General features: G+C 40.4%; 1 protein-coding gene across 1 annotated transcript in view; it reads right to left on the minus strand.

The window, feature by feature from the left end:
* Positions 1–24,840, minus strand: part of FMN2 (formin 2) — a 313,404-nt gene that overhangs the window by 187,569 nt on the left and 100,995 nt on the right. Inside the window, 2 exon segments of the mRNA XM_027094056.1 lie at position 1; positions 4–973. The exon segment at position 1 is cut by the window's left edge and continues 379 nt beyond it. Of these exon segments, the coding sequence (XP_026949857.1) occupies position 1; positions 4–973 (971 nt within the window).

Genomic DNA, 24,840 nt, shown 5'->3' on the forward strand with positions numbered 1-24,840 from the left:
GAGGAATTCCCACACCGGGAAGAGGGGGGGCGGGAGGAATTCCCACAGCGGGAAGAGGGGGGGCGGGAGGAATTCCTTCACTGGGAAGAGGGGGGGCGGGAGGAATTCCCACACTGGTAAGAGGGGGGGCGGGAGGAATTCCCACACTGGGAAGAGGGGGGGCAGGAGGAATTCCCACTGTGGGAAGAGGGGGGGCAGGCGGAATTCCTACTGTGGGAAGAGGGGGGACGGAAGGAATTCCCTCACCAGGCAAAGGTAGGGGAGGGGGTGGCAGCATCTCTGGACCAGGCGGAGGAGGAGGTGAGGGGCACGGTGGGCTGGGAAGTGCAGGCTCAGGCACGACATGGGGTGGGGTCCGTGGAGGAGCCACGGTGCCCAGACCAGGCATCTGGTGGGAGAACTTGGGAGACAGAGGCAGTGCAGTAGGGATGTCATGGCTGTTTTCAGAGGAGGGGAAAGCAGAGTGCTCGTGGCTGGTTTCAAACTCCGTGTGAAAATAAGGATGGGAAGGCTGTGAGCTCGCCTGTCCTTGACTGTCGGACCAGGGCAGTAACGTGGGTGGTGGAGCCTGGAGGGATGGATGTGCATCGAGCTGAACTGATATTCGCCTTGGAGACACAACCAAAGAAATCTCTGCGCAGAACTTGTTCTGAGGTCCGGGAGGTGAGGACAGCCCGGCTGAGTCTCCACTCGTGGCCTCAGGCAGGGCACCCATGAGAGGATGTGTCAGTGTCCCACCCTCCTCTGTCGGGGACGTCTGGATGGACTTTGCCTGTAAAATCCTTTCATGCCCTACTTCCTTTTCTCCCAAACTGAGAGCTCGCAGACACGTGTCTCCAGAGGTGGCCGCCTCCAGGTCTGCAGCCGGGTACTGCTTCTCTAGCTCAGCTATTTTGGTCCTCAGATCCTCAATGGTCTGCTCCAGCTGCTGAATGACAGTGGCCTGACCCTCAGATTTCATGTCACAAACTTCCTGAGGGGCAACAGAGACATCACAGTTAAATATAAAATAAGGAATACTCAAAATACCAAAAACTGGTCTTACAAAATTAAGCAAAATGTATTTGTTTGTTATAATACTTCTAAACGCTCCCTCCATGGAAAGACACTATTACTACTTCCACTGGTCCCTGCTTTTCCATCCTCGGATTTCAAATTAGTTTACACACGTAACCATGAAGTCCGAAGGCCCCTGTCTAATCTTCGAATGAAATCATGGAAGACCGGCAGACCGCTGAGAAGAGGGAAGAAGAGACTGAGTGACAGACCCACATAATGCCACCATAGGCTACTCTCTTCCTGCCCAGTAACATCTGCTACTAGGACGTTCCCTAAAGACATTTTAAATCCTGAGTTTTACAGTTAATCACAACCTTTAAAAGGTAATCTCTAAGAGGTGGAGAAGTGTCCCAGAGAGAGCTACAATATGTGAGCAGGGATTGCGAGCTTGGGAGCCTGAACCAAGATGGCGGAAAAGAAGGACATGCTTTCATTCCCTCTTGTGAGAACACCAGAATCACAACTAGCTGCTGGAAAATCATTGACAGGAAGACACTGGAACTCACCAAAAAAGATACCCCACATGCAAAGACAAAGGAGAAGCCGCAATGAGATTGTAGGAGGGTAGCAATCACAATAAAATCAAATCCCATAACTACTGGGTGGGTGACTCACAGACTGGAGAACACTTATACCACAGAAGTCCACCCACTGGAATGAAGGTTCTGAGCCCCACGTCAGGCTTCCCAAGCTGGGGGTCCGGCAATGGGAGGAGGAATTCCTAGAGAATCAGACTTTGAAGGCTTGTGGGATTTGATTGCAGGACTTTGACAGGACTGGGGGAAACACAGACTCCACTCTTGGAGGGCACACACAAAGTACTGTGTGCTTCAGAACCCAGGGGAAGGAGCAGTGACCCCATAGAAGACTGAACCAGACCTACCTGCTGGTGTTGGATGATCTCCTGTGGAGACGGGTGGTGGCTGTGGCTTAACGAGGGGATGGGGACACTGGCAGCAGAAGTTCTGGGAAGTACTCCTTGGCATGAGCCCTCCCAGAGTCTACCATTAGCCCCAAGAAAGAGCCCAGGTAGGTTCCAATGTTGCGTTGCCTCAGGCCAAACAACCAACAGGGAGGGAACCCAGCCCCACCCATCAGCATACAAGTGGATTAAAGTTTTACTGAGCTCTGCCCACCAGAGCAACAGCCAGCTCTACCCACCACCAGTCCCTCCCATCAGGAAACTTTCTCAGACCTCTTAGATAGCCTCATCCACCAGAGGGCAGACAGCAGAAGCAAGAAGAACTACAATCCTGCGACCTGTGGAACAAAAACCACATTCACAGAAAGATAGACAAGATGAAAAGGCAGAGGGCTATGTACCAGATGAAGGAACAAGATAAAACCCCCGAAATACAACTAAATGAAGTGCAGATAGGAAACCTTCCAGAAAAAGAATTCAGAATAATGATAGTGAAGATGCTCCAGGATGTAGGAAAAAGAATGGAGGCAAAGATCGAGAAGATGCAAGAAATGTTTAACAAAGAGCTAGAAGAATTAAAGAACAAACAAACAGAGAAGAACAATACATTAACTGAAAGGAAAACTACACTAGAAGGAATCAACAGCAGAATAACTGAGGTAGAAGAACAGATAAGTGACCTGGAAGACAGAATGGTGGAATTCACTGCTGCGGAACAGAATAAAGAAAAAGAATGAAAAGAAATGAAGACAGCCTAACAGAACTCTGGGACAACATTAAACGCAACAACATTCGCATTACAGGGGTCCCAGAAGGAGAAGAGAGAGAGAAAGGACCCGAGAAAATATTTGAAGAGATTACAGTTGTAAACTTCCCTAACATGGGTAAGGAAATAGTCACCCAAGTCCAGGAGGTGAAGCGATTCCCATACAGTGTAAACCCAAGGAGAAACATGCCGAGACACATAGTGATCAAATTGGCAAAAATTAAAGACAAAGAAAAATTATTGGGCTTCCCTGGTGGCACAGTGGTTAAGAATCCACCTGCCAATGCAAGGGACACGGGTTCGAGCCCTGGTCCGAGAAGATACCACATGCCACGGAGCAACTAAGCCCGTGCGCCACAACTACTGAGCTTGCGCTCTAGAGCCCATGAGCCACAACTACTGAGCCCACATGCCTAGAGCCTGTGCTCTGCAACAAAAGAAGCCAGCGCAATGGGAAGCCCGCACACCACAACGGAGAGTAGCCCCCAGCTCACTGCAACTAGAGGAAGCCCACGTGCAGCAATGAAGACCCAACGCAGCCAAAAATAAACAAATTTTAAAAAAATTATTGAAAGCAGCAAGAGAAAAACAAAAAATAATATACAAGGGAACTCCCATAAGGTTAACAGCTGATTTCTCAGCAGAAACTCTACAAGCCAGATAGGAGTGGTATGATATACTTAAAGTGATGAAAGGGAAGAACCTACAACCAAGATTACGCTACCCGGCAAGGATCTCATTCAGATTCAATGGAGAAATCAAAAGCTTTACAGCCAAGCAAAAGCTAAGAGAATTCAGCACCACCAATCCAGCTCTACAACAAATGTTAAAGGAACTTCTCTAAGTGAGAAACACAAGAGAAGAAAAGGGCCTACAAAAACAAACCCAAAACATTTAAGGAAATGGTCATACAAACATACATATCGATAATTACCTTAAATGTGAATGGATTAAATGCTCCAACCAAAAGACACAGGCTTGCGGAATGGATACCAAAAAAAGACCCATATATATGCTGTCTACAAGAGACCCACTTCAGACCTAGGGACACTTACAGCCTGAAGGTGAGGGGATGGAAAAAGATATTCCATGCAAATGGAAATCAAAAGAAAGCTGGAGGAGCAATACTCATATCAGATAAAATAGACTTTAAAATAAAGAATGTTGGGGGCTTCTGTGGTGATGCAGTGGTTGAGAGTCTACCTGCCGATGCAGGGGATACGGGTTCATGCCCTGGTCTGGGCGGATCCCACATGCCACAGTGCGGCTGGGTCCATGAGCCATGCCCTCTGAACCTGCACATCCGGAGCCTGTGCTCTGCAATGGGAGAGGCCACAACTGTGAGAGGCCCACGTACCACAAAAAAAAAAAAAAAAAAAGTTACAAGAGAAAAGGAAGGACACTACATAATGATCAAAGGGATCAATCCAAGAAGGAGATATAAGAATTATAAATATACATGCACCCAACATAGGAGCACCTCAATACATAAGGCAAATGCTAACAGCTGTAAAAGAGGAAATCGACAGTAAAACAATAATACTGGGGGACATTAACACCTCACTTACAACAATAGACAGATCATCCAAAATGAAAATAAATAAGGAAAGAGAAGCTTTAAATGACACAATAGACCAGATAGATTTATTTGATATTCATAGGACATTCCATCAAAAAACAGCCCATTACACTTTCTTCTCAAGTGCTCATGGGACATTCTACAGGATAGATCACATCTTGGGTCACAAATCAAGCCTCAGTAAATTTAAGGAAATTGAAATCATATCAAGCATCTTCTCTGACCACAACACTATGAGATTAGAAATGAATTTCAGGGGAAAAAAACATAAAAAACACAAACACATGGAAGCTAAACAATACATTACTAAATAACCAAGAGATCACTGAAGAAAACAAAGAGGAAGTCAAAAGATACCTAGAGACAAATGACAATGAAAACATGGCGACCCAAAATCCATGGGATGCAACAAAAGCAGTTCTAAGAAGGAAGTTTATAGCTATACAAGCCTACCTCAAGAAACAAGAAAAATCTAAAACAAATAATTTAACCTTACACCTAAAGAAACTAGAGAAAGAAGAACAAACAAAACCCAAAGTCAGCAGAACGAAAGAAATCATAAAGATCAGAGCAGAAATAAATGAAATAAGAACAAAGGAAACAATAGCAAAGATCAATAAAACTAAAAGTTGGTTCTTTGAGAAGATAAAAAAAGTTGATAAACCTTTAACCAGACTCATCAAGAAAAAGAGGGAGAGGACTCAAATCAATAAAATTAGAATGAAAAAGGGGAACTTACAACAGACAACACAGAAATACAAAGCATCCTAAGAGACTACTACAAGCAATTCTATGCCAATAAAATGGACAACCTGGAAGAAATGGACAAATTCTGAGACAGGTATAACCTTCCAAGACTGAACCAGGAAGAAATAAAAAATATGAACAGACCAATCACACATAATGAAATTGAAACTCTGATTAAAAATCTTCCAAAAAACAGAAGTCCAGGACCACATGGCTTCAAGGGTGAATTCTATCAAACATTTACAGAAGAGCTAACACCCATCCTTCTCAAACTCTACCAAAAAATCGCGCAGGAACGACACTCCCAAACACATTCTATGAGGCCACCTCAGCCTGATACCAAAACCAGACAAACATACTACAAAAAAAGAAAATTACAGACCAACATCACTGATGAATATAGATGAAAAAATCCTGAACAAAATACTACCAAACGGAATCCAACTACACATGAAAAGGATCAAACACCATGACCAAGTGGGATTTATCCCAGGGATGCAAGGATTCTTCAATATACGCAAATCAATCAATGTGATACACCATATTAACAATCTGAAGAATAAAAACCATATGATCATCTCAGTAGATGCAGGAAACGCTTCTGACAAAAATCAACACCGATTTATGATAAAAAGTCTCCAGAAAGTGGGCATAGAGGGAACCAACCTCAACATAATAAAGCCCATATAGGCCAAACCCACAGCAAACATCATTCTCAATGATGAAAAACTGAAAGCATTTCCTCTAAGTTCAGGAACAAGACAAGGATGTCCACTCTCACCACTGTTATTCAACATAGTTTTGGAAGTCCTAGCCTCGGAAATCAGAGAAGAAAAAGAAATAAAAGGAATACAAATTGGAAAAGAAGAAGTAAAACTGTCACTGTTTGCAGATGACATGATACTATACATAGAGAATCCTAAAGATGCCACCAGAAAACTACTAGACCTAATCAATGAATTTGGTAAAGTTGCAGGATACAAAATTAATGCACAGAAATCTCTGGCATTCCTATACACTAATGATGAAAAAACTGAAAGAGAAATTATGGAAACATTCCCATTTACCATTGCAAAAAAAAGAATAAAATACCTAGGAATAAACCTACCTAGGGAGACAAAAGACCTGTATTCAGAAAAGTATAAGACACTGATGAGAGAAATTAAAGATGTTACCAACACATGGAGAGATATACCAGGCTCTTGGATTGGAAGAATCAATATTGTGAAAATGACTATACTACCCAAAGCAATCTACAGATTCAATGCAATCCCCGTCGAATTACCAATGGCAATTTTTACAGAACTAGAACAAAAAATCTTAAAATTTGCATGGAGACACAAAAGACCCCGACTAGTCAAAGCAGTCTTGAGGGAAAAAAACGGAGCTGGAGGAATCAGACTCCCTGACTTCAGACTATACTACAAAGCTACAGTAATCAAGACAATATGGTACTGGCACAAAAACAGCAACACAGATGAATGGAACAAGAGAGAAAGCCCAGAGGTAAACCCACGCACCTATGGTCAACTAATCTATGACAAAGGAGACAAGGATATACAATGGAGAAAAGACAGTCTCTTCAATAAGTGGTGCTGGGAAAACTGGACAGCTACATGTAAAAGAATGAAATTAGAACACTCCCTAATACCATACACAAATATAAACTCAAAATGGATTAGAGACCTAAATGCAAGACCAGACACTATAAAACTCTTAGAGGAAAACATAGGAAGTACGCTCTTTGACATAAATCACAGCAACATCTTTTTTGATCCATCTCCTAGACTAATGGAAATAAAACCCAAAATAAACAAATGGGACCTAATGAAACTTAAAAGCTTTTGGACAGCAAAGGAAACCATAAAGAAGACGAAAAGACAACCCTCAGAATGGGAGAAAATATTTGCAAACGAATCATCGGACAAAGGATTAATCTCTAAAATATATAAACAGCTCATGCAGGTCAATTTAAAAAAAAAACAAGCAATCCAATCCAAAAATGGGCAGAAGACCTAAATAGATATTTCTCCAAAGAAGACACACAGATAGCCAAGAAGCACATGAAAAGCTGCTCAACATCACTAATTATTAGAGAAATGTAAATCAAAACTACAATGAGGTATCACCTCACACCAGTTAGAATGGGCTTCATCAGAAAATCTACAAACAACAAATGTGGAGAAAAGTGAGTCCTCTTGCTCTGTTGGTGGTAATGTAAACTGATACAGCCACTATGGAGAACAGTATGGAGGTTCCTTAAAAGACTAAAAATAGAATTACCATATGATCCAGCAATCCCACTACTGGGCATATACCCAGAGAAAACCACAATTCAAAAAGACACATGCACCCCAATGTTCACTGCAGCACTATTTCCAATAGCCAGGTCATGGAAGCAACCTAAATGCCCATCGACAGATGAATGGATAAAGAAGATGTGGTACATATATACAATGGAATATTACTCAGCCATAAAAAGGAACGAAATTGGGTCATTTGTTGAGATGTGGATGGATCTAGAGACTGTCATACAGAGTGAAGTAAGTCAGAACGAGAAAAACAAATATCGTATATTAACACATATATATGGAACCTAGAAAAATGGTACAGATGAACCAGTTTTCAGGGCAGAAATTGAGACACAAATGTAGAGAACAAACGTATGGACACCAAGGGGGGAAAGCTGTGGGGAGGGTGGGAGTGGGGGTGTGATGAATTGGGCGCTTGGGGTTGACATGTATACACTGATGTGTATAAAATTGATGACTAATAAGAAGCTGCTGTTTAAAAAAATAAAAAAGAATTCCATAACCTTCCAATATTAAATCTCCCTTCCTTGAAGTGGAAATAATAATGGTGCCTTATCTCTGATGGTTGTGACAAATGAGATAAAGCCTATAAGTTACTTAGCACAGTGGGTAGTGTATTATGAACACCCAATAAATGTTAGCTATTATTATAAAAAAAAGAAAAAAAAAACTAAGGGAATCTGAATCAAGTATGGACCTTAGGTAATAATAATGTATTGATATTGGTTCAATGACAAAGGCACTTCCTAATATGTTAATAATAATTTTTAAAAAAAAGATAATCTCTAAAAGGGTCTCCAATAAGATAATGGGAAATATTTCTGATATCCATATAGGCATATTCATATATCTTAAGTGCATGTATACAACTTACATCACATTACTACAATTCAAATATTTTATCCAAGGCATTTCAGAAAGGGATGCCTTTTGTCACCACAATTTATGAAGATGGCTGAGAGCAACTGTGCCCCCGTGTGGGTCACCCTCACACCCACACAGTGTCTTCCTCTCCCAAGGGGACACTTTCAGGAAAAAGTGTTTGGGTTATAGAAAAGGAGGAAGCCCTCTGGGTAAACTGATTACCAATAACAGATGAGAAGGAAGAAAAGACAAGAGAGAGGAATGGGTAGAGAAAAAGGAGAAAAGCAGGGACAGGAGGTAGGAGAGAAGGGGGACAGACTCCAGCCGACTAAAGCTCAGGATTACACACCTGCTCACACAGGCTCAACTGCTCCCTTAAGGCTGGAATGAGAGGGGAGGGGGCAGGGTCTCCGTGCTCAGCACTGCTTCTCCAGAGCGCCCAGGGCTCTTCACAGATGACCCCAAGAGAGGCCAACATGAGGAGCCACCACCCACAGCATGGACACCTACTACCTTCCCCTCTCTTCATCTACCATGGAGGAATAATTAAGAGGTTAATACAAAGATGACACAAACTACTGGATTGGCCAAAAAGTTCGTTCTGGTTTTTCCTGAATTTCATTTTTTTTTATAGCTGAATAATATTCCATTGTATAAATGTACCACATCTTCTTTATCCATTCATCTCCTGATGGAAACTTAGGTTGCTTCCATATCTTGGCAATTATAAATAATGTTGCTATGAACACTGGTCTGCATGTATCTTTTTGAATTAGCGTTTTCTTTTTTTTTTTTTTCTTCAGATAAATACCCAGGAGTGAAACTGCTGGGTCACATGGTAGGTTTTAGTTTTTTTGAGAAACCTCCATACTGTTTTCCATAGTGTCTGCACCAATTTACCTTCCCACCAACAGTGTATGTGGGGCCTGTTTTCTCCACATTCTCACCAACATTTGTTATTGTGTTCCTTCTTTTTCCTACATTTTCTTTTTTTATTATTTTTTTAAAAATTTTATTGAAGTATACTTGATTTACATGTTAATTTCTTCTGCACAGCAAAGTGACTCAGTTATATACACATATACATGTTCTGTCATTGTGTTCCTTTTGATGACAGCCATTCTGACAGGTGTGAGGTGATATCTCATTGTGGTTTTGATTTTCATTTCTCTGAGGACTAATGATGTTGAGTATATTTTCATGTGCCTGTTGGCCATCTGTAGGTCATCTTTAGGAAAAAGCTTATTCAGGTCTTTTGCCTATTTTTAAATTGGGGTTTTTGTTTTTTGTTTTTAATATTTATTTATTTACTTAGGCTGCACCGGGTCTTAGTTGCAGCATGCAGGACCTTCATTGTGGCATGTGGGATCTTTAGTTGCAGCATGCATGTGGGATCTAGTTCCCTGACCAGGGATCAATCCTGGGCCCCCTGCACTGCAAGCACAGAGTCTTAGTCACTAGACCACCAGGGAAGTGCCAGGGTTTTTGTTTTTTGATGTTGAGTTGTATGAGCTATTTATGTATTCTGTATATTAGCCCCTTATCAGTCACATAATTTGCAAATATTTTCTCCCATTCAGTAGGTTGTCTTTTCAGTTTGTCGATGGCTTCCTTTGCCATGCAAAAGCTTTTCAGATTAATTAGCTCTCATCTATTTATGCTGGTTTTTATTTCTTTTGTTTTAGGAGACAGATCCATAAAACTATTGCTATCATTTGTGTCAAAGAGTGTTCTGCCTATCTTTTCTTGTAGGAGTTTTATGGTTTCTGGTGTTACATTGATATTTAGGCCTTTAATCCATTTTGAGTTTATTTTTGTGTACAGTGTTAGAGAGTATTCTAATTTCATTCTTTTAAATGTAGCTGTCCAGTTTTGCCAGCACCACTTATTGAAGAAACTGTCTTCTCCACTGTATACTCTTGCCTCCTTTGCTGTAGATGAATTTGACAATATAAGCTCAGGTTTATTTCTGGACTCTCTAATCTGTTCCATGGATCTGTGTGTCTGTTTTTGTATCAGTACCATATTGTTTTGTTTTGTTTGTTTGTGGGTTTTTATAACATCTTTATTGGAGTATATTTGCTTTACAATGGTGTCTTAGTTTCTGCTTTATAACAAAGTGAATCAGCTATACATATGCATATATCCCCATATCTCCTCCCTCTTGCATCTCTCTCCCACCCTCCTATCCCACCCCTCTAGGTGGTTACAGAGCACCAAGCTGATCTCCCTGTGCTATGTGGCTGCTTCCTATTAGCTATCTATTTTACATTTGGTAGTATATATAAGTCCATGCCACTCTCTCACTTCGTCCCAGCTTATCCTTCCCCCGCCTGTGTCCTCAAGTCCATTCTCTATGTCTGGGTCTTTATTCCTGTCCTGCCCCTAGGTTCTTCAGAACCTTTTTTTTTTTTTAGATCCATATATATGTATTACCATATGGTATCTGTTTTTCTCTTTCTGACTTACTTCACTCTGTATGACAGACTCTAGGTCCATCCACCTCATTACAAATAACTCAATTTCATTTCTTTTTATGGCTAATAGTCCATTGTATATATGTGCCACATCTTCTTTACCCATTCTTCTGCTGATGGACACTTAGGTTGCTTCCATGTCCTGACTATTGTAAATAGAGCTGCAGTGAACATTGTGAGTACCATCTTGTTTTGATTACTGTAACTTTGCAGTATAGTGTGACGTCAGGGAGCCTGATTCATCTAGTTCTGTTCTTCTTTGTCAAAATTGTTTTGCCTATTTGGAGTCTTGTGTTTCCATAAAAGTTTTTAAATTATTTGTTCTAGTTCTGTGATAAACACCCTTGATATTTTGATAGGGATTGCATTGAATCTGTGGATTGCCTTGGGTACTGTGGTCATTTTAAAAACATTAATCCTTCCAGTTCATGAACACAGTATATCTTTCCATCTGTCTGTGTCGTCCTCAATTTCGTTCACCAGTGTCTTATAGTTTTCCAAGTACAGACTAGGCATTTTATTCTTTTTAATTTGATGGTAAATGGGATTGTTTCCTCAGTTTCTCTTTCTGATAGTTTGTTGAGGTGTATAGAAAGGTGACGGATTTGTTTATATTAATTTTATATCCTTCAACTTTACCAAATTTATTGATGAGCTCTAGTAGTTTTCCAGTGGTGTCTTTAGAATCTTCTATGTATGGTATCATATCATTTGCAAACAGTGAGAGTTTTACTTCTGCCTTTCCAATCTGGATTCCTTTTATTTCGTTTTATTGTCTGATTGCTGTGGCTAGGACTTCCAGTAGTATGTTGAATAAAAGTGGTGAGAGTGGGCATCCTTGTCTTGTCCCTGATCTTAGAGGAAATACTTTCAGCTTTTCACAACTGAGTATGATGTTAGCTGTGGGTTTCTCACATAAGGCTTTTATTTTATTGAGGTATGTTCCTTTATACCCACTTTCTGGAGAGTTTGAGTCATATATGGATGTTGAACATGGTCAAAACCTTTTTCTACATCTATTGAGACAATCATATGTTTTTATTCTTCAATTTGTTAATGTGATATATCACACTGACTGATTTGAGGACACTGAACCATCCTTGCATTCCTGGAATAAATCCCATTTGATCATGGTGTATGAACCTTTTGATGTATTGTTGGATTCAGTTTGCTAATATTTTGAGGAGGACTTTTGCATCCATGTTCATCGGTGATATTGGCTTGTAATGTTCTTTTTTTGTGATATCTTTGTCTGGTTTTGGTATCAGGGTTATGCTGGCCTCACAGAATGAGTTCAGAAGCATTGCTTCCTCTACAATTTTTTTGGACTACTTTGAAAAGGTTAGGTGTTAACTCTTCTGTGAATCTTTGGTAGAATCCACCTGTGAAGCCATCTGGTCTTTTGTTTGTTGGAAGTTGGTTTTTTGATTTTGTTTTTTAATTACTGATGCAATTTCATTCTTGGTAATTTGTCTGTTCATATCTTCTATTTCTTCCCAGTTCCAACTTGACAGATTGTACCTTTCTAAGAATTTGTCCATTTCCTTTATGTTGTCCATTTTATTGGTGTATAGTTGCTTTTAGTAGCCTCTTATGGTCCTCTGTATTTCTGAGGTGTCAGTTATAAGTTTTCCTTTTTCATTTTGGATTTTATTGATTTGGGCCCTCTCTCTGTTTCTTGATGATTGTGGTCAAACCTTTATCAATTCTTAAAATATCGTTTCAAAGAACCAGCTACTCATTTCACTGATCTTTTCTATTCTTTTTTTTACTCTCATTTATTTCTGCTCTGATCTTTATGATTTATTTCCTTCAATTAAATTTGGGTTTTGTTTGTTCTTCTTTTTCTAGCTCCTTTAGGTATAAGGTTAGGTGGTTTATCTAAGATTTTTCTTGTTTGATGAAATAAACTTCTATCGCTATAAACATCTCTCTTAGAACTGCCTTTATTACTGTGTTACTGTTGATTTCTCCCTTCATGTCTGTTAATATTTGCATTATGTATTTAGGTGCTCCTATGTTGGGTGCATATATATTTACAATTCTTATATCTTCTTCTTGGATTGATCCCATGATCATAATGTAATATCTTTGTCTCTTTTAACAGTCTTTACTGTAAAGTCTATTTTTTCTGATATAAGTATTGCTACCCTGGCTTTCTTTTCAATCCATTTGCATGGAATACATTTTTCCATCCCCTCATTTTCAGTCTATGTCTTCTTAGATCTAAAGTGAGTCTCTTATTGGCAGCATATACACAAATATATATATATTTATATATAAAAATATATATATATTTATATATACATATACTTATATGTATATATATGATTGCTATAAGTTTATTGATCTCTTAATTTCAAGCATGTTATAAAAACCCTGCATTTGGGGCTTTCCTGGTGGTGAAGTGGTTAAGAATCCATCTGCCAATGCAGGGGACATGGGTTCAACCCCTGGTCTGGGAAGATCCCACATGCCATGGAGCAACTAAGCCCATGAGCCACAACTACTGAACCCCGTGGGCCTAGGGCCTATGCTCTGCAACAAGAGAAGCCATTGCAATGAGAAGCCTGCACACCTCAATGAAGAGTAGCCCCCATTCACCACAACTATAGAAAGCCTGCGTGTAGCAACGAAGACCCAACACAGCCAAAAATAAATAATTTTTTAAAATAAGTAAACAAATAAAATACAAACCCTGCATTTGTATTCTCCTAGCCTCCTGATTACTGTTTTTGATAGATTTTACATTTAATTGTTTTGTGTATCACTTAACTGCTTATTGTGGATATGGATGATTTTACTACTTTTGTCTTCTAATATTCCTACTAGCTTTTTGTGTGGATGACTTCCTATCTTTACTATATGTTTGCCTTTACTGATGAACTTTTTCCTTTCATAATTTTCATACTTCTGGTTGTCACCTTTTCTTTCTCACTTAGAGAAGTTCTTTTAATATTTGTTGTAAAGATGTTTCGGTGGTGCTGAACTCTTAGCTCTTGCTTGTCTGTGATACTTTTAATCTCTCAAACAAACACCTGAAAGAGAACCTTGATGGGTAGAATATTCTTGGTTGTAGGCTCTTCCCCTTCATCACTTTAAATACATCATGCCCCTGACTCCTGGCCTTCACAGTTTCTTCTGAAAATTCAACTGATAGCCTTAGGCAATCCCCTTGTATGTTACTTGTTCCTTTTCCCTCGCTGCTTTTATATTTTCTAATTCTTTGTTTAAAAAAAAAAAAAACTTTTAATTTTCACTCTGTACATCCATTCTCCTCCCGAGTTCTTTGATCATTTTTACAATCATTACCCTGAACTCTTTCTCAGAAAGATTGCCTATCTTCATGTCACTTATTTCTTCTTCTGGGGTTTTATCTTGTTCCTTCTTCTGAAATGCATTCCTCTGTCACCTTATTGTGTCTAAATTGCCATTTGTATTTTTACATATGTGGTAGGTCAGTTACATTTCTTGACCTTGAAGAAGTGGCCCTCTGTAGGAAACACCCTATGCATCCCAGGAGTCCACTCTCCTCTCGTCACCCAAGGGCCAAGGGCCAGCTGGTCCCAGGGTAGTGTCTGGCCTGCAGTTGTGGATTCTATCTGCAGGCTGCAGGACCATAGTTTTCTTGCTTCTGGTGTCTGCCCCCTGGTGGGTGAGGCTGGCCTAGAGGCTTGTGCAGGCTTCGTGGTGTGAGGGGCTGGTGCCTGCCCACCGGTGGGTGGAGCTGGGTCTTGGCCCTCTGGTGGGCAGGGTCATGCCTAGGGTGTGTCTAGAGGTGGCTGTGTCTCTAGCCTGCCTGCCTATGGGTGGGGATGTGTCCTTCCCCGTTTCTTCTTTGGCCAGAGGTGTCCAAGCACTGGTGCCTACAGGCTGTTGGGTGGGACCAGGCTTTAATGACAATATGTCAGCCTCCAGGAGAGCTTGCACAGGTGAATGCTCCCTGACATGTCCACCACCAGTGTCCTTCTCCCCAAAGTGAGCCAGAGACACCCCTGCTTTCCCAGGAGACCCTCCAAGACCAGCAGGTAGGTCTGTCCCAGGCTTCTATGAAACTGTAGCTTTTGCCCTTGTTCCTGGTGTGCGTGAGATTTTGTGTGCACCCTATAAGAGTGAAATCTCTGTTTTCCCCAATCCCATGGAACTCCTGCAACCAAGCCCCACTGGGCTTCAAAGCCAAATGCTCTGGGGGCTCCTCTTCCCAGTGTCAGACCCCCACACTTGGGGGCCTGACATGGGGCTCAGAACTCTCACTCCTGTGGGAAACCCTGTGTAATATAATTATTCCCCAGTTTGTGGGTCGCCCACCCAGAGAGTGTCAGATTTGATTATATCACAACTCCACCCCTCCTACCAGATTTGTTGTGCTTCCTTCTTTATGTCTTTAGTTGTAGAGATCTTTTCTGGTAGGTTTCAGACTTTTTCAATGATGGTTGTTCTGCAGATTTTTGTGATTTTGGTGTCCTTACAACAGGAGGTGAGCTTAGGGTTCTTTTACTCCACCATCTTGGCCGCTCTCTCAGGATTCACTTACCCCTTTGCTGAGTTTAATATTCTCTCTTTGCCTTTTGTTTTTGCCAATTTAATTACAATATGCCTTGGTGTGTTCCTCTTTGGCTTAGTCCTCTATAGAACTCTGCACTTCCTACACTTGGCAACTCTTCTTTTCCTAGGTTAGGGAAGTTTTCAGCTATTACGTCTTCAGTTATGTTCTCAGCCCCTTTCTCTTCTCTCTTCTCCTTCTGGGACCCTTACAGTGCAAATATTAGTATGCTTCATATTGTTCCAGAGGTGTCTTAAACTGTCCTCATTTCTTTGCATTCTTTTTCTTTTTTCTGTTCAGCATCAGCAATTTCCACTGCTCTGTCTTCCAGCTTGCTGATCCATTCCTCTGTATCATTTACTTTACTATTGATTCCTTCTAGTATATTTTACATTTCACTTATTGTATTCTGCATCTGTTTAGTTGTTCTTTATATTTTCTGACTCTTTGTTGAAAACTTCTAACTTCTCACTCTGTGCATCCATTCTTCTCCCAAGTTCTTTGATCATCTTTACGGTCATTACCTAGAACTCTTTCCTGGGTAGATTTCCTATCTCCACTTCACTCGGTTCTTTTTTTGAGGTTTTATCTTTTCCCTTCATCTGGAACATTTTCGCCTGTCACCTCATTTTTCCTACTTGCTGTTTTTACTTTTATGTGTCTGGTAGGTATGTTTCCCAACCTTAAAGAAGGGGCTTTTTTGCAAGAGACAGAATTCCAGCAGCACACTCCCCTCTCATCACCAGAGCCATATGCTCTAGGGGTCCCCCCTATGACATCTGTCTGGGTCTTTCTGTTGTGGCAGGCTGATTATGTGGGTGATCCAGTAGGCCTGGTGGCTCCCAGTCTATTTAGTTACCTGGTGTGGCTTGTGCAGAGGCTGCTGGCCACTGGTTGGCAGAAGTGGGTCATGAGGCAGCTGACTTCAGAACCCCAGGGAAGCCTGGGGCTAGTGCTGGCTCTCTGGTGGGCGGATTCAGGGTCCAGGTGATACCAGGGCTGTTGCCCACCCACTGGTGAGTGAAGTCAGGTCCTAGGACAAGTACCAGCCTACTGGTGGGCAGAACCAGGTCCTGAGTTCTGGTTGCTGGGCCCCAGGGGTCCTAGAGCAGGTGTGTCAGATCACTGGTGGATGGCACCAGTTCCTAACAAAGATTTCTGCAGGTCCCGAGTTTTCTTGACACTTGTGTTGGCCTGCTACTGGGAAAGGCCTGCTCTCTAGTGGGATGGCTGGTCCAGACTGCAGTGCTGTGGTTTGCTTACAGCTGGTGTCTGCACGCTGGTGGGTGGAACTGGGTCCAGAGGCACCTGTGGGCCCAAGGGTTCTTAAGGCAGCCTGTCTGCTGTTGGATGGGGCTGTGTCCATGCCCAGTTAGTTACTTAGCCTGAGGTGTCCCAGCACTGGAGCCAAAATGGCCCTTGCCAGCACCAGTGTCCATGTCCATGTGGTAGAACAAGCTCCCCAAACAGATGCCACCAGCATCTATGTCTGCAGGGTGAACTGCAGGGAGAGGAGGTGAGCTTAGGGCCTTTCTACTCTACCATCTTACACATTCTCTCCCAAACTTCTTTTATCTTTTTAAGTTAAACCATAGTTGATTTACAATGTTGTATTAATTCTGCTGTAGAGCAAAGTGACTCAGTTATACATATATATATATACATTCTTTTTTATGTTCTTTTCCATTATAGTTTATGACAGGATATTGAATATAGTTCCCTGTGCTGTACAGTTAGTCCTTGTTGTTTATCCATTCTCTATGTAATAGTTTGCATCTGCTGACCCCAACCTCGCACTCCATCTCTCCCCAACCCCTGCCTTGGCAACCCCAGGTCTGTTCTCTATGTCTGTGAGTCTGCCAAACTTAATTCTTAAATGCTATTACCTCAGCCAGCTATTTTTCATCATAGGTTTAGGTATAATAAAAGAATGTATAAAACTTAAAAGCCAGGAAGAAAAACAGGGGGAAGAAGAGAAAAAAGGAAGAGAGACTGATCCTAAATCAGATTCTCACTAAAAATTAAAGTTTTAAAGGGAGAGAAAGGGAGAATTCCAGTGGTCAGGACTCTGCTCTTCCACTGAAGGGGGCAAGGGTTTGATCCCTGGTCAGGGAACTGTGATCCCACATGCTGCATGGCACAGCCAAATTGAAAAAAAAAAAAAGAAAAGAAAAGAAATTAAAAGAGAAAAGGAAAAAAGTGATCTTTGCAATTCTGTACAGAATCTATGAGTGAATCCTTATAAATGGAGGAAAGATAACAAATCTATTTTAGTCAACACAGTAATATATTTTATATACCACCAATTTTCAGATTATTTATATTTTAAAATATTGCTTCAAACCTCTAAATCATTACAAGTGGTAGAGTCTGCCACCCACTTTGGCCGAACAATTATATACAATAAGTCAGCCAAAATTCTTCCATTTCTGTATAATCTTATATGTGGGTGGTGTTGGTTAGTTCTTATAAATTGTTTGAATACTTACATATCACAAAAGACAAGTTGTCATTAAAAATAGTATGTTCACCAAAGTATTTTTCAAAATACAAGATTATCTGATTCCCAGAAAAAGAAACATTACTGTATTAAGTCTAAAACTGTGAAAAAGAAAGCCAAGATATGTCCAAGGAAAGCTTTTCCTGTAAAGTTAATTTGCTCATCTTTGAAACTTTATTATGTTTACTGTGTAAGCAAGATACTTTCAGAGGCTAGAATATAAAACCACTTATTGGTAAGTTAACACCGTGAGAGTTTATTCTATAAATGTTAATATGAGATATGCAATTCATTTTCTACAATATTCAAATTTTCAAGTTCTGCTAAATTCTAAGGCCATGTTACTGGCAAGTTAGCATACCTCTAGACATCTGTAAAATTTGAATTCTACTCTTCACAGAAGCCTACAAATTCTCTGTCTCATGCTCTAAATTCTAAAACATTCTATGGCTTTGGAGAAAGCCAAGGAGATTCCAGATTTATAATAAAACAACACATGCTGTACATAATCTTATAAGAAACCTAGATTTTAAATTGATAATATTATGCACAGAAGTAAAGTGCCATCGATTTCAAGTTTGAAAACGGAATTTCAAGAAAGAAGTATCAGAACATATGGTGACTGGTAAATAACTCACCTTGGACTCCTTAAAGCAGAACATATTATGGAAAAGAAGAGTGTCACACAGAGAGCTAAAATAGCATCTCTGCAATCCTTACAATGAAAAAGATAAGAATACTGAAAATGGAATATTTCTGAACTGGAATGGAAATGACAAGTGTCTTCCAACCCCTTCATTGCATACATGAGAAATATAGGGTGCAGGGGTGGGGGGAGTTCAGTTAGAAATCATCATTGGCAGTGTAACTTCTGATGTCTATAGCGCTGATTGATCATCTCATTGATGGGAAGGTACAGTCACCATCATTAGTGAATAACAAGAGTGGAAGTAATAAACAACATGTCTGGGAAAGGGGTCAGAAAAAATGGAAATAAACAACCTTTTTGGTTCCCTCACATCTTCTGAATGCTCTCTCTCGTTACCTGAGTTGCAGCAAGGTCCTGCACTAACTCTAAAGCAAAATATTCCTCAACTCTCCCAATTAGTGCAAGGAAGAAAAACAGTCTCATTGCAGTTTCCCTTCAGTGATGATCCATGGATAAATGTCTCACCTTCTAACCACCCTCTGCACCAACTCTGCACCAACACACAACTAGCCTCTAAGGTCATTAAACTTCTAAAGAACAGAGCTCACAGCAAGTCTGGTGGTGTGGCTCAGGGGTGTATGCACGTGCCTGCAAATGAAGGGAAAGCCCTGCAAGCAGTGATCTGGGCGCTGCAAATAAATTCTAGCTGGTTGTCAGGTTTGCAAATACAGAATCTATAAATAATGAGGATCAACACTACACCATGACAGCGACTTTGGAAGCCAGAGTATTGCCCAAACATAGCGACAATAATGACGAGGCAACAGCTAACATTTGAAGTACCCTACTATGTGCCAGGAGCTCTTCTAAGCACTTTATAAAAATCAGTGCATTTAAATCTCACAAAACCCTATGAGACCAGAGTTATCATTATCCCCATTTTGTAGAAGAGGAAATTAAGGTATGGAGAACATAATACGTTGTTAAGGTTCCTCGGGTAACAGTAGGGTAGCTGGGAGTTGTGCCCAGGAAAACTGGTCCAAAGCCAATCCTCAGTCACCATGGGGTGAACAGAAGCAGGATTTCTATGACTCCCCAACCAGCACCTCTGCTCTAGTAAGTGTGGTCCCTGATATATTTCTTCATTCATCAAACATTTTCTGATCTGCCCAAAAATGTCAGGTGCTATGTTAGATATTGGAGGGACAAGTAGAGTAGGGAGAGTCTTAGCTTTAAGGAGGTCAGCTGTCTATAAGACATGTGTAACACAATAATTATGGAAAAGCAAGGTAAGTATAAGGTCCCAGAGCAGAGGTATCAAAAGGGGTCTCTAGATGGAGGCCTCTCTGGGGACGTGTCTAAGAGGGAGTGAAGTTTGACATGAGTTTAGACTAAGATATAGGAATTCAGTGAATTAAAAGGTGGCAGTAGGAGTGAGAAGGAAAAGATATCAAAAACAGTTATGAAGGATGCTAATGCCTAGAAAACAAGGGTGTCATTTTAAGGCTGTAAGAAACCAGACATGTAGGAAATAGTGGGTGATGAGGTTAAAAGCAGAGGATGGCAAGGGAAAGCCTTGCATGTCACCTAGGGGTCTGAATCTTCTCTCAAAAGCCATGAGCAGACAGCAGACATGAGTACATTAGGCTCCTAGAAGGACAGCTCTGGAGGGCTGTGGAGGGCAGATCAGAAGGGACTGAGACTGGGGTGACTAGACCAGCTGGGAGACCACTGCAGGGATCCAACAGGGCTGCGGCGAGCCTGGAGGGATGGAGGGTGCGACCCCTCACGTCACCAGGACTCCCACGCCTGCCATATCCTCCCAATGCGATGCATGCTCATTTCTATATCTGGATCTTCAATCTCTCCTCCATCTGAAATGCTCTCTCTCCTCCCTTCCTCTGTCCAAAAATGATCACTTTGAGGACATGCTCTAAATTTCTCCCTCCCTAAGAAGCTGTCTTTAATTATAAGTTCTCAAAAAATGTTCTCAAAAAATTATAAGTTCTCAAAAAATGTTCCATTTTTTAAATTCTGTAATACAACATACACTAAATACCTTGGCCAAATCACATTACAGCTTGCAGATCATTTTATATATATGGAAGGGCCCAAGACTGTACAATTCTTTGTATTTCCTTCAATACCTACCACAACTACCTTGCACACGGCATGTCAGCACACGTCCAAGAAGCATCCTTTATAAGCTATGAACTTTTACCAGCTCAGCTATCCCTTTAGAGCAGGTGTCCCCAACCCCCAGGATGTGGACTGGTACCAGTCTGCAGTCTGTTAGGAACCGGGTCATACGGCAGGAGGTGAGCGGTTGGAGAACGAGCAAAGCTTCATCTGCCGCTCCCCATTGCTCCCCATCACTCACATTACTGCCTAAACACCACCACCCCATCCGTGGAAAAACTGTATTCCACGAAACCAGTCTCTGGTGCCAAAAAAGGTTGGGTACCGCTGCTTTAGAGCAGCTGCTTGAACTGTTTGCCCTTCTCCACAGGTCATCAACCATGTTGCCCAGCACAAAGGGATTTTACACCCGCTAAAGCTCAGTAGAACAAAGACACAACTTGATTTCACCTGCAAGTCCTACTGCCCCAGAGAAAAGCAAAAACAATGTGTGATCTCTAATGCTTTTCTGACATTCTCACCACAAACTGTAACTGCTTTCCAGATGCCTGCTGGTTTTCACTCTTAAAACTGACAAACCAATTTATCTTTTTTCTTTATTTCTAAAATTAAAATGTCTATTTTTTGTCCTCTCAGCTAGGTGGAGTTTCCATAAAATGAAAATGTATTTTCCAGAAAATCCCTGTCTTCCCCATAATGCATCATGGTGAACACCTTGCTAAAATGTCACAATTTTCCAACTCGGTGCCTCCACAGGCACTTCACTGTGTCTCACCTCTTCCAGACTAGGACCCCGTCCCTGCGCCAAAGTGTTTTTCATGGCACATAAGAAGGTTCAGAGTCTGAGGCAAACTTCAAGGAATACTAACCCATAATTTTGGACTGCAACCACGTCTTTCCTCATTCCCTTTAATTCGTCTTTTTCTTACTCTGGTATATATATATTTTTAAGTTAACAGGCATTATTATTTATTCCTTCTACACATATTAACCTAGGCACTGGGTATAAAAAAGAAGACATAGAGATTTAGTCCCTTCCTTCTTTTTTTCTTTTTTAACATCTTTATTGGAGTATAATTGCTCCACAATGGTGTGTAAGTTTCTGCTTTATAACAAAGCGAATCAGCTATACATATACACATATCCCCATATCTCCTTCCTCTTGCGTCTCCCTCCCACCATCCCTATGGCACCCCTCTAGGTGGTTACAAAGCATGGAGCTTGTCTGCCTGTGTGATGCAGCTGCTTCCCACTACCTATTTTACATTTGGTAGTATATATAAGTCCATGCCACTCTCTCATTTCGTCCCAGCTTACCCTTCCAGTTCCCTCTGTCAAGTACATTCTCTACATCTGCGTCTTTATGCCTGTTCTGCCCCTAGGTTCTTCAGAACCACTTTTTTTAGATTCCATATATATATATGTTCACGTACACTATTTATTTTTCTCTTTCTGACTTACTTCACTCTGTGTGACAGTCTCTAAGTCCAAGCACCTCACAACAAATAACTCAAAGTCGTTTCTTTTCATGGCTGAGTAATATTCCATTGTATATAGGTGCCACACCTTCTTTATCCATTCATCTCTCAATGGACACTTAGGTTGCTTCCATGTCCTGGCTATTGTAAAAAGAGCTGCAATGAACATTGTGGTACATTACTCATTTTGAAATATGGTTTTCGCAGGGTATATGCCCAGTAGTGGAATTGCTGGGTCATATGGTAGTTCTATTTTTAATTTTTTAAGGAACCTCCATACTGTTCTCCATAGCAGCTGTATCAATTTACATTACCATCAACAGTGCAAGAGGGTTCCCTTTTCTCCATACCCTCTCCAGCATTTATTGTTTGTAGATTCTTTGATGATGGCCATTCTGACTGCTGTGAGGTGATACCTCACTGTAGTTTTGATTTGCATTTCTGTAATGATTAGTGATGTTGAGCTTTCTTTCATGTGTTTGTTGGCAACCTGTATATCTTCTTTGGAGAAATGTCTATTTAGGTCTTCTTCCCATTTTTGGATTGAGTTGTTTTTTTCATATTGAGCTGCATGAGCTGCTTGTAAATTTTGGAGATTAACCCTTTGTCAGTTGCTTAATTTGCAAATATTTTCTCCGATTCTGAGGGTTGTCTTTTCATCTTACAGCTTCCTTTGCTGTGCAAAAGCTTCTAAATGTCATTAGATCTCAGTTGTTTAATTTTTGGGTTTATTTCCATTTCTCTAGGAGGTGGGTCAAAAAGGATCTTACTGTGATTTATGTCATAGAGTGTTCTGCCTACATTTTCTCCTAAGAGTTTTATAGTGTCTGGCCTTACATTTAGGTCTTTAATCCATTTTGAGTTTATTTTTGTGTACAGTGTTAGGGACTGATGTAATTTCATTCTTTTCCATGTAGCTGTCCAGTTTTCCCAGCACCACTTATTGAAGAGGCTGTCTTTTCTCCATTGTACATTCTTGCCTCTTTTATCAAAAATAAGGTGACCATATGAGAGTGGGTTAATCTCTGGGCTTTCTATCCTGTTCCATTGATCTATATTTCTGTTTTTGTGCCAGTACCATACTGTCTTGATTACTATAGCTTTGTAGTATATTCTGAAGTCTGGGAGTCTGATTCCTCCAGTTCTGTTTTTCTTTCTCAAGGTTGCTTTGGCTATTCGGGGTCTTTTGTGTTTCCATACAAATTGTGAAATTTTTTGTTCTAGTTCTGTGAAAAATGCCAGTGGTAGTTTGATAGGGATTGCATTGAATCTGTAGATTGCTTTGGGTAGTAGAGTCATTTTCACAATGTTGATTCTTCCAATCCAAGAGCATGGTATATCTCTCCATCTGTTTGTATCATCTTTAATTTCTTTCATCAGTGTCTTATACTTTTCAACATACAGGTCTTTTGTCTCCTTGGGTAGGTTTATTCCTAGGTATTTTATTCTTTTTGTTGTAATGGGAGTGTTTCCTTAATTTCTTTCAGATTTTTCATCATTAGTGTATAGGAATGCAAGAGATTTGTGTGCATTAATTTTGTAACCTGCTACTTTACCAAATTCATTGCTTAGCTCTAGTAGTTCTCTGGTAGCGTCTTTAGCATTCTCTATGTATAGTATCATGTTTTCTGCAAACAGTGTCAGCTTTACTTCTTCTCTTCCATTTTGGATTCCTTTTATTTCTTTTTCTTCTGTGACTGCTGTGGGTAAAACTTCCAAAACTATATTGAATAACAGTGGTGAGAGTGGACAACCTTGTCTTGTTCGTGATGTTAGAGGAAATGGTTTCAGTTCTTCACTACTGAGAATGATGGTGGCTGTGGGTCTGTCATATATGGCCTTTATTATGTTGCGGTAAGTTACCTCTATGCCTACTTTCTGCAGGGTTTTTATCATAAATGGGTGTTGAATTTTGTCAAAAGCTTTTTCTGGATCTATTGAGATGATCATAAGGATTTTCTCCTTCAATTTGTTAATATGGTGTATCACACTGAGTGATTTGTTTATATTGAACAATCCTTGCATTCTTGGGATAAACCACACTTGATCATGCTGTATGATCCTTTTCTGTTTGCTAGTATTTTGTTGAGGATATTTGCATCTATGTTCATCAGTGATATTGGCCTGTAGTTTTCTTTCTTTGTGACACTTTATCTGGTTTTGGTATCAGGGTGATGGTGGCCTTGTAGAATGAGTTTGGGAGTGTTCCTCCCTCGGCTATATTTTGGAAGAATTTGAGAAGGATAGGTGATAGCTCTACTCTAAATGTTTGATACAATTCACCTGTGAAGCCATCTGCTCCTGGACTTTTGTTTGTTGGAAGATTTTTAATCACTGTTTCAATTTCAGTGCTTGTGATTGGTCTGTTTATATTTTCTATTTCTTGCTGGTTTGGTCTTAGAAGGTTGTGCTTTTCTAAGAATTTGTCCATTTCTCCAGGTTGTCCATTTTATTGACATATAGTTGCTTGTAGTAATCTCTCATGATCTTTTTTTATTTCTGCAGTGTCAGTTGTTACTTCTCCTTTTTCATTTCTAATTCTATCGATTTGAGTCTTCTCCCTTTTTTCCTTGATGAGTCTGGCTAATGGTTTATCAATTTTGTTTATCTTCTCAAAAACCACCTTTTAGTTTTATTGATCTTTGCTATTGTTTTGCTTCATTTCTTTTTCATTTATTTCAGATCTGATCCTTATGATTTCTTTCCTTCTGCTAACTTTGGGGATTTTTGTTCTTCGTTCTCTAATTGCTTTGGGTATAAGTTTAGGTTCTTTATTTGAGATGTTTCTTGTTTCTTGTGGGAAGA

This window comes from Aethalodelphis obliquidens, unplaced genomic scaffold (assembly GCF_003676395.1).
Source record: "Aethalodelphis obliquidens isolate GAN/ISIS:26980383/991018 unplaced genomic scaffold, ASM367639v1 scaffold87, whole genome shotgun sequence".
Taxonomy (NCBI): Eukaryota; Metazoa; Chordata; class Mammalia; order Artiodactyla; family Delphinidae; genus Aethalodelphis; species Aethalodelphis obliquidens.